The sequence below is a fragment of the Petromyzon marinus genome, chromosome 34 (assembly GCF_048934315.1).
Source record: "Petromyzon marinus isolate PM22_M1 ecotype Great Lakes invasive population chromosome 34, UKy_Petmar_22M1.pri1.0, whole genome shotgun sequence".
Classification (NCBI taxonomy): Eukaryota; Metazoa; Chordata; class Hyperoartia; order Petromyzontiformes; family Petromyzontidae; genus Petromyzon; species Petromyzon marinus.
In genome coordinates, this window is record NC_133700.1 from 6,834,395 (window position 1) to 6,847,687 (window position 13,293).

The 13,293-nt window shown below is 48.5% G+C and overlaps 2 protein-coding genes across 9 annotated transcripts in view; one reads left to right on the forward strand and one right to left on the reverse strand.

Annotated features, from left to right (window-relative positions):
* The window catches only part of QTMAN (queuosine-tRNA mannosyltransferase), a 35,380-nt gene extending 24,756 nt beyond the window's left edge, over positions 1-10,624 (forward strand). For all 4 annotated transcript variants that reach the window (XM_076071674.1, XM_076071675.1, XM_032965529.2 and 1 more), the window contains 5 exons: positions 1,962-2,071; positions 3,717-3,861; positions 5,237-5,307; positions 6,422-6,513; positions 9,184-10,624. In XM_076071674.1, the coding sequence (XP_075927789.1) occupies positions 1,962-2,071; positions 3,717-3,861; positions 5,237-5,307; positions 6,422-6,513; positions 9,184-9,303 (538 nt within the window). In that variant the 3' untranslated portion in view covers positions 9,304-10,624. The remainder of the gene's footprint in view (positions 1-1,961; positions 2,072-3,716; positions 3,862-5,236; positions 5,308-6,421; positions 6,514-9,183) is intronic.
* LOC116948640 (rho GTPase-activating protein 12-like) overlaps positions 10,369-13,293 on the reverse strand; it is a 49,408-nt gene continuing 46,483 nt past the window's right edge. For all 5 annotated transcript variants that reach the window (XM_032965524.2, XM_032965528.2, XM_032965527.2 and 2 more), the window contains one exon: positions 10,369-13,174. In XM_032965524.2, the coding sequence (XP_032821415.1) occupies positions 12,997-13,174 (178 nt within the window). In that variant the 3' untranslated portion in view covers positions 10,369-12,996. The remainder of the gene's footprint in view (positions 13,175-13,293) is intronic.

Below are 13,293 nucleotides of genomic sequence, written 5' to 3' on the forward strand. Positions count from 1 at the left end.
CTCACGGTTGGATATAAGCCAAATGAAGAGCAAATAAAAATAATAATTGTGCAATCATTTTAGACTGGCCTAAGAACTAGCAACTTGTCACCCTTGAGAATCCGATTTAGTTACGCGCAGTTTCCCTGATTCACACACGCGGAGGTCTCAGTGGTGCCTGTTGATTTCTGTGACCCCTGAAGACAACCCCAGCCACCTCACAGAAGCTCCTTGCAAACGTGCCGACGGAAGCAATACGCCTTCTCCGAGGAGTACGGTATTGGAGAGTTTTTAAATGTTCACCAAAAATTACTTGTACTTGCGTCACTCGGGAAATATCGAGATACATTCATTTCGTCCATGTCCATCGGTTAGCTATGTGAGATACCATGCGATGTCGTGCAGGAGAAATAATGACATTGAGGGGCTTCCCAAAATATACACGCCTCTAGGAATTTTGATTTCAGTCCTTAGCTTTGCTGCGGTGTTCAAAGGCGAGAGCGACTGCTCGCACAAGCTGGGAGTGCATGCATACCAGTCAACCCATACGGTGTACCCCATATTCTTGTACAGGGAAATTGAGTTTTCAGGCCGTTTCAATACCGGCAACAACAAAAACAATGTCTATTTGTTTGTGTTTCTCCCTTGTGATGGAGCTTTGTAGGATGAACGTTGAGATTTATAAGGGGCACGGGGTGACCAATAAGGTCTGAATCGGTCTGTTATAAGGTAGGGCACTGATAATGGGTTGACAGATTTGTGCATGGCATCGAAGAAATTGTCACGTGGAACTCGGGGAGCAAAAGTTCCTTCTCAGTTTCACGAGGAAACTCATAGAATAGGAACTTGGGTGAGCGGCACACAAAACCCCTGTGGGAAGTTTTCACCTTTGAGATTCGATTGAATACGCGAGACTTTGACCTCGACGCTGTTGATGGGGGGAGCCCGATCTCGCTCCTCCTCTAAACTCGGGTGCACAGGGTTTCGGGACTTATTGCCGCGGAGTTTTCCGCACCCCCTCCACGGCACGGTTTGTGCTCTCGCACCGGGCTGCTACTGTTAGTTTGTTTTTATAGGAACTTCGTCAGGGGGCAGACAGACCGCGAAAGTCTCACCCTGAGAGCCGCATCGAACCCGGACGCGCAGCACCCAGCACATTTCGCGATCTGCGGCGTCTTTTGCCGCCCCCATGGCAAGGCGTGTTCAAACGTGGACCCGGTGGGAGAGGAACCCGCAACGTGGGAGGAAAGCTGACGAGTTCTGTTTAGGGCCCACCTGCCTAGCTGCCACTACTCGGGGGGAAGGGTGCTAATCCCGCACGCCAATGAACAGTTGCCCCCCCCCACCCCCCCCCCTAATAACGCTCATTAACATGCGCGAGGTATTACCGGCAGATCAAAGCGAGAGAGGGGGGGGGGGGGACAGCAGGGCAATTAATCTTCAAGTTACAATTAAGGTAATCCTAGGCCGTGATGGGAAAAGCGCTTATTAGAATCCATCACTGCGGCGGACGGAGAATTATGGCGTTTTGCGCACCGCCGTTCGCAGCGCTCATTATTACGTGCACACCCCCGTAATGTAAATACGGCAGGCTGGCGGGCAGGAATTATGAGGCGGACATTTTGGAAAATAATGGGGATGTTTGAAGTTGGCGGGAGTACCTTTGGGGGTTGCGTGGAGGGGAGGGGACCCGAAATTCTCTCTGCCCTTGGATGCTGAGCCACGCAGTCACTGGGACATCCAGAAGACTGCCAGCGCTTAATTTGCAGCAGATGCTTAGAAAGGAACCTATGCAAAAATGTCTCCTCGCTTTTGGTTTATTTAGCTTTGATTTATTTCCAATGTAAGTAAATCTCCCGTCTTTATTGTCCTTCGTGGGCAGTGATTTTTTTTTGTGTGTGCGCGCATTCTTTTTTTCTCATAAGGTCATGGGGTTTCTTTAAATTAACGTGTTTTATTAACATTATTTCCGTTTGTTACAGGGAACACGATAAGAATCCCGAGCTCTTCTTCGAGACGTTGTTCAAGCTGAAGGAAGCGGGCTGCTCGTTCAGAGTTTCCGTTCTGGGTGAAGCCTACAGCGTGGCGCCATGTAAATAACCACACCCTGCGCATGTCGCATCTTCATTGACCTTTAGATCATTTCGATTATTTTGCTGATATAATTGTCCAAGTAATAAGCCACTTTGTTGAGCCGTCGTTTGCGATGGGCAGGTCGTGTTTGAAAAAAATAAGGTTAACATCTCAGTGGGCTCTGTCTGATTGGTTGGGGATGGTTTCGTGTTGTATTTGTTGTGTGTTTGAGTGATTTGTTGACCTTTCTTGTACTGTGCACTCCCGTCGTGTTTTTTTTGTATTGTCTGTTGTTGTAACGTTCTTACCCGCCCCTACTGGACATCTGTGAACAAGAGCTTTACAGCTCATCGGATTCCTCCAGCATAAATAAATATGCTGATTCATTGGCCATTGCCCTCGTTTTTTTTGTATGCTCATCGCACGATAAACAAACCTCCCTCGCAAAAAAGGCGATTTCGGTACGCAGAACAAAATAAAAGTCTCCCCCCCCCCCTCCGCTCGTCACCGTCCCAACGCAGTTGGACAACGACTCGGGTTGAGAAACGGTCAAAGCTCTCGGAATTCTCCCTCCCCCATCCCCTCCGGGGAGTGCTCCCCGGTTCCGTTGAGTAAAAGTCCCCCGCGTCGTCTGCCGCCCGTGTGTTTTTTTTGCAGTTGGCTAGTAAAGCGGGGCTCCGAATTGCCATTAACTTTGCCGCTCCGGCTAAATGGCTGGGGCGGAGTGGGGTGGTTAGTGGCGGGGGGGGGGGGGTGAACGTGGCGGTTGGGTACGAGAAACGTGGGGGGGGAAAGGGGCTGGTGGGCGGGGGAGGGGGCACGCGTGTGGTGGTTGCGGAGCGTGCTGCTGCTGATGCTGCTGCTGCTGCTGTCATCGGCGTTTCAGAACACCGGAGCAATCCCATTTACCCAACGCTTGTCGGCTATCGCACAGCCCCGTGCACCCATCCGCCCCCCCCCCCACCACCGCCCTCCCCCTTTTAATTCCACCTTCATTAAGGGCGGCCTCGATACGGGTTGTGAAATGAGGCGTGGAGCTGCTTTGATTAAGCTAACTGCAGTGGCGCGCTTGTAACTTGCGCGTGATATCAGTGGGATGGATGGGTCGCTATGTTGTGCTGAGGCCAGCATAAATGTGTCCAGGTCTAAAGGAAGCGCCCACCCCCCCCTCACCTCCCAACCCCCCACTTCACCTCCCCCACAACCGTATCCATTCTTGCCACTGCTTGTACTTTCACACGTGACAAAACCCTAGCCCCTGCTTGTATTTAATTTTTATTTTATTTCAATCTTTCTTCCTTGACCACCTCCGCACTGGCCAGGCTGGTGAAGTGTCGTCAAACAACCCACCATGGCCAGCGCAGTGTGTGGGCAGCCCTGCATCCAGCAGTCGAATTCACACAGCGGATGTGCACATAGCGTACACCCTCTGCGGTACGCGTTACTGTGCGGCGGGCTTCTTTGCGCGGCAAGCGACAACTTCAATCGTTGTTTGTCGTCGCCGCCGCCGTCCACGATCAATCCACTGCTGGACGAAGGCGTTCTCTCTCCCGAAGCCGCCGGTGACGGCCGAGCCTTTTGTTTTCTCGTGCGAGCGACAACTCCCGTAACGGTGTGCGAGTGGTTTTTTTTTGCGTGGTTTTTTTTTGTCTCCTCCCCGTCAGGTGTTTTCGAGGAGGCTCGCAGGCGGCTCGCGGACGAGATCCTCCACTGGGGCTTTCAGGCGAGCCGGGAGGACTACTACGAGGTCCTCGCGGCGGCGGACGTCGCCATCTCCACTGCCAAACACGAGTTCTTCGGCGTTGCCATGCAAGTCTCGTTTTTTCTTTTCTTTTTATTCTTCGTTGTTTTTTTTGTGATCTCTTTCGTGGTAGAGGTCAGAATCTGCAATCGCGGAATCATTTTAGGCCTGGAGGAATCCGATGAGCTGTGAAGCTCTTTTTTTCACCGACGTCCAGTACGGGATGGCCCTGCCGAAGTCTTGCTCTCGCCAACCGCTGGCCTGGTGCAAAGGGCCTCCCAATGGATGAAGCTCAAGAGAGAGCCCCTGTAAACGAGTGTCTTTTTGGCCAACTATTGTACACGTTGGCCAGGCATCTTGAATCATCCAAAACGTTGTACCTAAGCCCGATTTTATGTATTCCCCCCCCCCCCCCCAGTTTAATCCGAATATCTGGAACACATCCCTAATGGCGGCTAAATGTAGGGCAGCAGTGGCAATGCATTAAGGGGAATAAAAGTGACTCGCGAGATAGGGCTCTAGGCAGAGGTGTAGATAGTGTTCTAGGTAGAGGTGTAGATAGGGCTCTAGGCAGAGGTGTAGATAGGGCTCTAGGTAGAGGTGTAGATAGGGCTCTAGGCAAAGGTGTAGATAGGGTTCTAGGTAGAGGTGTAGATAGGGCTCTAGGCAGTGTAGATAGGGCTCTAGGCAGAGGTGTAGATAGGGCTCTAGGCAGAGGTGTAGATAGGGCTCTAGGCAGAGGTGTAAATGGGGCTTTAGGCAGAGGTGTAGATAGGGCTCTAGGCAGAGGTGTAGATAGGGCTCTAGGCAGAGGTGTAAATGGGGCTTTAGGCAGAGGTGTAGATAGGGCTCTAGACAGAGGTGTAGATAGGGCTCTAGGCAGAGGTGTAAATGGGGCTCTAGGCAGAGGTGTAGATGGGGCTCTAGGCAGAGTTGTAGATAGGGCTCTAGGCAGATGTGTAGATAGGGCTCTAGGCAGAGGTGTAGATAGGGCTCTAGGCAGAGGTGTAGATAGGGCTCTAGGCAGAGGTGTAAATGGGGCTCTAGGCAGAGGTGTAGATAGGGCTCTAGGCAGAGGTGTAGATAGGGCTCTAGGCAGAGGTGTAGATGGGGCTCTAGGCAGAGCTGTAAATGGGGCTTTAGGCATAGGTGTAGATAGGGCTCTAGACAGATGTGTAGATAGGGCTCTAGGCAGAGGTGTAGATAGGGCTCTAGGCAGAGGTGTAGATAGGGCTCTAGGCAGAGGTGTAGATAGGGCTCTAGGCAGAGGTGTAGATGGGGCTCTAGGCAGATGTGTAGATGGGGCTCTAGGCAGATGTGTAGATAGGGCTCTAGGCAGAGGTATGGAGGCAGTGGATGAATCGGGAAAATGCCACCATGTAATTGTAGCCCAGGAGTCGGTGAGAGTGTTGTCGTTTAATTATTTGAGTGTGGTATCCGCAGGCTTGAAGCGGCACACTGCGGATGCTACCCTCTCTGCCCCGACGCCCTGGTCTACCCCGAGATCTTCCCCGGTAAGGTCACCCCGGCTTGCTTCACAACACTGTGTGTTGAGGGTAAAGGCGCAGCCCCTGCAATCTGCTGCGCTTCACCCAAACACCTCATAGGAGGAATTAAGGCTTAAAAATAAATGAAAAATGTCTGTACAAATGGGTTAATTGAAGGCAGTGTAGTAATGCTGACGATAACCTGTGGATATGATGACCTGATACAAGTATACGGTTAAGTAGTAAGGTAAGTACAGAATGAGTCCTGTATATAAATAGTAGGGCGAGTGGTACAGTGTATATGCAATAGGAGTGGAACAGTGCCCTAGCTCGTCTCAGCCTCAAAAGAGTACCTGGTGCGGTGTGTAAACATCGCCACTGGGAGGACAAAGGCGGCCGGGCGTGGTGCTGGCCACCCACCCCTTCGCGTGCTTGTGCCGGCCTTCATAGGTGCTGCTCGCGAAGAGCACTTGCCCCTACAGTCTGAGAACCCGCGCACAGCCGCTGAAGCAGCTGCAAAATCTTTGTGCCCAGCCTGCCTCACTGCCACAGCGGTTCGCGCACTAAGCTACGAACCCGGCGCCCTGAGTTAGATTCCCTGCCACGGCTAACACCTGGTGACAGGCGAGGCTACGATTTTAGCCACGGAGGTCACGGTGATTAGAACATTAGCAAATTTGAAAAAGTCCATTAAATAATGAAGTAAATGAAACAGCTGGAGAAACATATTAGATTTGGCGCTTCCTTTATTTTTCTTTCCAAAATCTACGTAGGGAAGGTGGGGTGGGAGGGAGTGGTGCTACGCCAACCTTACTCCGTAACATCTCCACGAATTATTGCTTTTCCCACCTCCGCAACTGTGAATGCGCCTTAAAATAACCGTGTCAAAATACCGTAGCCCTTAAGCGACGAGTGATATCCCAACCTGTCCTGGGACGCTCCAACCTTCAGCACCTTCACCGACCCACAGCCTGTCCAGTGTGAAGCGTGATCGATTAAACCCCCACGGCACTGTACGGCGTCGGGGAAGCCTTCACCCAGCAGTGGCTTTACAAAGGGGCACGCATTATTACAATTGCTTGTACTGGTAGACAAGTCTCTTACGTGCGCTCTGTGGTTTTTTGTTTTCCCCCCCTCGCAGCTCAGTGTCTGTTCAGGACACCCGCGCAGCTGCTGAAGCAGCTGAGATATCTGTGTGCGAGGCCTGCCTCACTGCGGCAGCGCTCGGTCAAGGTTGGTTTTTTGTCGCACGCGGCTCACGGTTGACGGGAAATGAAACGTAAATAGGTGAAACGATGAGAATAGGTTTTCCCCTTTTTTTTATGGCAACAAAACAGGTGTTAAGATGTTAAAACCACAAACCGAAACCTTTTACAAGGAATCATGTCTGCATTACAATACTTGTGGTCAGAATGCAAACAAAAAAACATACTCTGATAATATATGGCACTGTCTTTGAAAGTGATTGGTCCACACCAGAGACAGCTTTCTTTTGAGCCTTGTCTCAAAACGGTGTTAGACCAGAGGACGCCAAAAGGCATCCTCTGGTCTAACCACATGCCCTATAAAGACACAGACTCATATACTAATATAGGAACCCATAGCTAAACATAGGATCCATAGCCTCACATACAGACCCATGTACCCACATAGGGTCCCAATACTGCCTCTCTCTATACAATAAATATGCCCACTGTTTCTGTACAGTATGTTGAGATGCTATATAAATCCAGTCAAGTCGAGGTCATGCTTTTTCATGTGTTTTGGCACAAATTGATCAAAGCTCGCATATATATTACGTAAGACTTGGCTTGTTTCACCGCGTACAAATAAAATGAAAGTTGTTGGTCCATCATTCTACGCTGCTGGAAAGCAATGGCCCCAGAAGGACCACGGGCTGGTGCAACTAAATATTATTTTTTTAAATGTATTTGGTTTATCTTTGTGTTTAATATAGTCAACCTCAACAGCACATAATAATATTCTTGGTTCTTTCAGTAAATTCACGTAGAAGGGAAACAAAATAAAAATATAAAACAATACAATTATCACGTTTCGACTGCAACACAAGCAATCATCATCAGGTGTGAAAACCACAGCAAGAAAATGTACTTTACCGAAAGAGCCAAGAATATGAATCCCTGCAGTCACGAAAGCTTTAAATCTAAATTTAACCAGTACATAATTTATATTTGTAATGCACACCGTATTCACTCAATGTCGTGGAGAGAGAACGACTCAGAGATGTGGAGAACCATATAACAAAAATAACTTTTTTTTACCAGGTAAGGCTCACTGAGCTATATAGCTCTTTTTCAGAAGCGACGTGTCTATCGCAAATGATAGCTTAACGTTGTAGCTTATCACGTGGAAATGTATATCAGCCAAATACTCCTAAACGCGCGTTGAGTATAAATGTGGAGGTACAAAAAAAAACACGGAGGACCCGGAGAAAAATCCACGCGGCCACATACAGGCGGGGAAGGCATCCACGCGTTGAGCCGCCGCCAACAATTGCCCAAGCTCCACGGTCGTCGTCTTAATAACGCGCTAGCGGCCAATTAATGAGCCGTTTACACGTGGGAGGAAACCGGAGAGCCCGGATAAAACCCACGGTGCAATACTGTCGCAATGGGTGGAGTCGACATGTTTTTCTGTACTCCCTTCTCCTGGCGAGCCAGGGGTATAATGCCACCTCGACGCCCGCGGGAGAAAGGGAGCTTTGCAACGTCCGTGCGATCCACCCGCCCTCGGCCGCCTCCACCGGCGCTGGATTAATGGCGTGCGCCACCACCCGCCCAGTCCGAACAACACGCTTTGTGCGATTATGCCTGTGGCCAAATCACGTGGAACGCGCTCGATCTTGTCAGATCTCAGAAGCTCTGCAGGGTTGAGCCTCGAAGGGTGTCCGCCACGCACAAAACGAGTGGTCACGGGTTTGCTTCCAACTGCCGAACCCCACGAAGGTCGGCCTAAACTTTGTACACGCATGGGTGCCCCTTTAATCAATCCACTGCTAGATGAGGTCCCGCCACCACACCGATTGGGCCGTAGGGGTTATTTGACAATACTTAACCATGGTGGTCGGTGGTGGCGGGGAGCATGTGTGTGGGAGCCACAGTAGAGTACAATGGATGTTGGTGCTGCTGCTGCTGCTGCTACTGCTGCCCTCTACTGCCCGTCAATATAGCCCCCCACAATGCAAGCCCCCCCCCCCGAAAAGTTTGTCACCAAAACGCCCCTCGAGGAAATCGCAGACCAACTCGCGTAGGCTTTCACGTTTTACACACCACGTGCTGGGAGCTTGTTCAGAAACTGAACGTTCAATTCGTGACAACGCATCGGCAGGACGATACGGCACAACCGCGCGAACCTACGCGGCCGTACATTTGACCAACATTCTCGGGAGAGCGATTCACACGTGTTTTTGGTTTGCAATACCCTCTCATGCCGCGGGGGGGGGGGGGGGAAGAGATTATTTGGGAACGATTGAGTTCCCAGAATGTGGAGTGAAACGTAACACCTAGTGTCGCACAATACTCGGCACGACTCGAAAACGCATCGGGAGAGCCAAGCTCTTCTTTAGCGTGGGCTGGATTGAAAATAGTTTTCCCCATGCAAAAGGGATCCAATGGTGAGCATTGTAACTACAGGAAAATATTAGAATATTCGGAAGCCACTGGAGCTATGCACTTTTAAATATAGATTGAAAACAAATTTCTTTAGAACTGCTTTTTGTGTTGAGTTTGTCCTTTCTCCCGCACCCTCCGATTAGCACGGTTGGCAACGTACGGTGCAAAAGAAGTTCAACATGCATACATAGGACCTTCAGATTCCTTTGGTGGGCAGCCACACACAAACGCTTAACTCAACGATGTGGTCATCTTGACCCTTCTGCCACAGATGGACACAACCCCTTTCTCCTGGGTCACTCTCCGGCCACAGTACTTGTCGCTGCTTACGGCACCAGCTGGACTTGCAACGGATGGGCGACAAGTGGACTCTGCATCCCCCTCGGAGTGACTCTTCGTTTGTGTTAGTAATAATATCCAAAAAAAAGCCTCAACATGACTGAAGACTTTTTCACAGGAGGGGCTTTTGGCCACCACAGTTAGCCAGGGTGCATGGACATAACCATGCATACAAGGGCATAACAAAGCCTTACACAGATGGAAGCGATCTTCTATTTGCTGTACTTGCAATCTCCTGGAAACTTGGCAGTTTTATGATTTTACATGGACCAGCAACCCTTGTCTCCAAAGTGCAAATGCCCACCAAGTGCTGTCCTCAGCACAACTCACAACCTCCTCTCTATACCAAGGACCATCGCCGCCCGGCGTCTGGAATGCCATCCCACTGCCACATTCGCAGCAGCGTTTAGTCAACACCGACCCTTAACCCTTTCCCCTTCCGAGACGTCTGCGAGTTGCAGGGTGGGCGTCCCCCGTCCACCGCTGAATCTCGGAACGTGCAAGCGGTTGGCATTAGTTTCATTTAGAGGCGTAGCACCGTTGTATTTACAGAGGCGTAGTGCCGCAGAAAACTGCAGCGACACGACCACACTCTGATGGCTGGTGCCAAGCTGTGCCACACGCCCTCCCAATCTTGTGGGAGGCTCGGTAATGTCTTCTGACTAGAAAATGTAAGTGATAAACTTATTTTATTTTTAAATGTCTTCTGATTTCAGGGTTCAGAGAAGGTAAAGGCCCCACCATGTTTTTTTAAAGACTGCCTCATTCAGCTGGCTTTGCTCCAGACCTCAGCGTCGTGGCCATCTGTATTACAAATTGCATTGTCATTGCTAAACACCGGGGGTGGAATGTGAATGAATCGTCGTACTTCAGGACAATTAATTCAAGAATGTATTTTCCTACATCTTGAATGGAGCAGCCTCTAGCGGCTGGAAGGTTCATGTGAATCTATTGCAATGCGAATCAAAATGTATTGATGCTTGTATCGGGAGCTAAACATTTTTTAAATCCTGAGCAAAACACGTTCCACCTTTAGTATTAAACCCAAAGCCAGACCAATGTTTAGATACGAGGGCTGTACAACAGAGAAATAGCATCAACACCGCAGGAGTCTTCAGAGTGTGACTGGGTTAACATCTTTAATAAACTGGCAAAAATACTGCTAATTTCAAATATGTTAACGATGCCAAGAAATCACACGCATGCCTATGAGCGAAAAAGGAATGATTTCAGGAATTCTGGTTGAACACCTTTTACATTTTCAACGTTAACAAAAAAAACAGTGTTATAGACAATGTACAAGAAATGTCTTTCACAAATGTTCCACAGTTACTGTATTTTTTAATCTGTCGCAATAAACTCTTGGAAATGTCTTTGAGAAAAATACTGCAGCAATTATTACAAGCATGCTAAGCAACAAATACCCGGGGCACTGTATGTGCTAAATGTCCTCCCGATTTTTGAATCGATGCAACAAAATCCGAAAATCGGGCGACGATACTCGCTGTCAGATGGGGAAAAATAATTGTTCCCAAATAACCCGGAATGCATACCGTCACAGGAAATGGCATCGCATTTTACGCCACCTGCTTGTTTTTCCCCACCAAAGGTTGTCACGTGTCGTCGCTTTTATTAACACGGAGACGCGTTAAATTCTTACGCGACGTAAATAATCTCAAAAGTACTAGAAGGGAAACGGACATCTAAGTTGTCCTTGAACATCTGACGCTCGTGTCTAGTATGTACAAAGTTTTTGCTTCGAGATACAAAAGTATCGATTTGGTCATAAAAACCCAGCAAGCTTCAGCGACAACAAAAAGTTTCAAATGACAATATACAATCGAAAAGAAGTCTGTGACCGGTGACATTGACCACTATCTGACAAATCCAAGTCCACCGAAAGGTCAAAGTATTAAATACATGCAATTTGCGGGATAACACCACGTATGGCAAAATACTGTATAAACATTCCAATACGTTTATATATACTTTTTTGAAGACTTTTAAAAAAAGCTAAACTCCAAAAAGGAATTGTAAATCTGTTTAATAAAGTCAATCGTTTTAAGGTTGGTACTTTTCCTGCTTTGTTTTCATCAAGAATTTTACATCTTATTGAGAAAATGTTTTTAATCGAACCTTTGAATCTTCTTAGCAAAGGATAAAAACCTACCTAGCACAAATTGTCTGTCGTTTTCTACTCAAACGAGCAAAGAGTAAACACTCATTTCCTGTTGACAACCATCAGCCAGTGGTGAGAATTCCATATTTCTATACCTGCCATATTTCTGTTTTATCGGCTATATTCTATGGCAGGTTTAACATTTCTCTGGGAGGTATAATAAAAACAAACACACTAGGCCTGTAATGAATCGTCCCCCAAACTTGATTCAATGTTTCCCACAATTCAGGATCGCGATTTCATTTGGAAAATCAATTGTTTCGGTCTTTTTTTGACCATCTATGCATTACCAAGTCTCGTTTGTACATTCTCATCAGGTTTAAGTCTAAAGTTAGCATATAGTTTTCATACATTATAAACAATTTTTACCATCCGCAATTCGATGATTGTATTTGAGTGTAATAATAAATACATCTTTGCATGCACTGCCGATTTGCCACAGTGGTAACCATTTTATCCATACCCCCACCCCGCTCCCCCCCCCCACCTGGACTCGAACTTACAATTCTCACCATTAAAATTACACCACCCAGGCTAATTGCCTTAAGCATAGTTAATGCACATGTACAGCCTTTTTGTCAATCCCACCGCTATGGAGGGGGTTAATTGACCATACTTCACCACTCGGGGTATGGATTGTGAAAGCATAAAACGTTGCAGCGCAGTAATGCAGTACAGCAGTGCATATTGCTGCACTGCCCTCTGCTCACAACCTAGCCCTACAGCGTCCTACAACGCATGGTTCATGTTTGATGGTCACTTTGTCCCAGCATTATCCCAAACTCAAGCTTTGCTCAGCTTACCATAGACCTGACAAGATCAGGCACACATTCCGGGGAATTTGGTCACAGGCATATCTGCAAAATGTGCAACATGCAGACTTCTGTATAGAAATGCAACTATCGTACAGCAAGACAAAACCGACGGACACACGCACACACCAGAAATGCTGTGACTGGATGAATGCTGGCACTCTTCTAGAACACTGGAAGATTTCAGTAATATATACAAACTCATCAGCTTGCATGCTTTTCCTTATCCCTGGTGTGATTCATGCGTACAACGTGGCAATTTCTGTACACCGGGCTGATCAACGTCGATTAGCATTGCTCTCCGCCAATGCAACTCGGTCTCTACTATAGTACACACACGTGAAAAAAACAAGGATGCATCTGTAAATGCGGATTGCAGGCCGGTGCCGCATACACAGAGTACCGTACAGGTACAAGCTACCACTGGGGGCTTCCCTTGCCGAGGTTGCAGCAGGGCATTGCGAAATGTTTGAGATGAAATGCGATGCAAGTCTCTTTTGAGTTGCCTGCCTAGGCGCTGAAGCTCCCTAAAAAAGCAAACCCTTAACCTTAAATCCTCAAATCTTCTGCATTTGTTTTTAACACAGGCAGCGCAGGCATTAATTTAAAAAAAAAACCGTTTACGTGCCAATGTTTCATGAATCGACGCATTCTGTTTGTTTATAGCAAGGCTGGCGCTCGCTTAAGACGCTTCTCTCTCTCGTCCCACGCGCAGTCGTCGGCGGCCCAGAGGGGTTTGCGAGCCGGCTCGCACTCAGTCCGTCCCGAAGATGTTGTCGCACTCCCCGAGGATGAGATCCACGATCTGGTTCTGGTAGACCATGTGCACAGCCATGTTCCCCGGGTCCACCTCGGGTCGCAGCAGCGTAGGCGCGAACACGATGGCCATGTTCTGCATGCTCATGCGGTTCTTCTCCCCGTGCGCCACCACCCTGCGCAGACACGGGGAGAACGTCTCGGTGGTGAAACCTCGCAGCGGGTTGTGTGGGAAATGTCTCCCCTTGTGCCACTGCGAAGGTGTCGTTGCCGACTGTTAGGATCACAATCACGA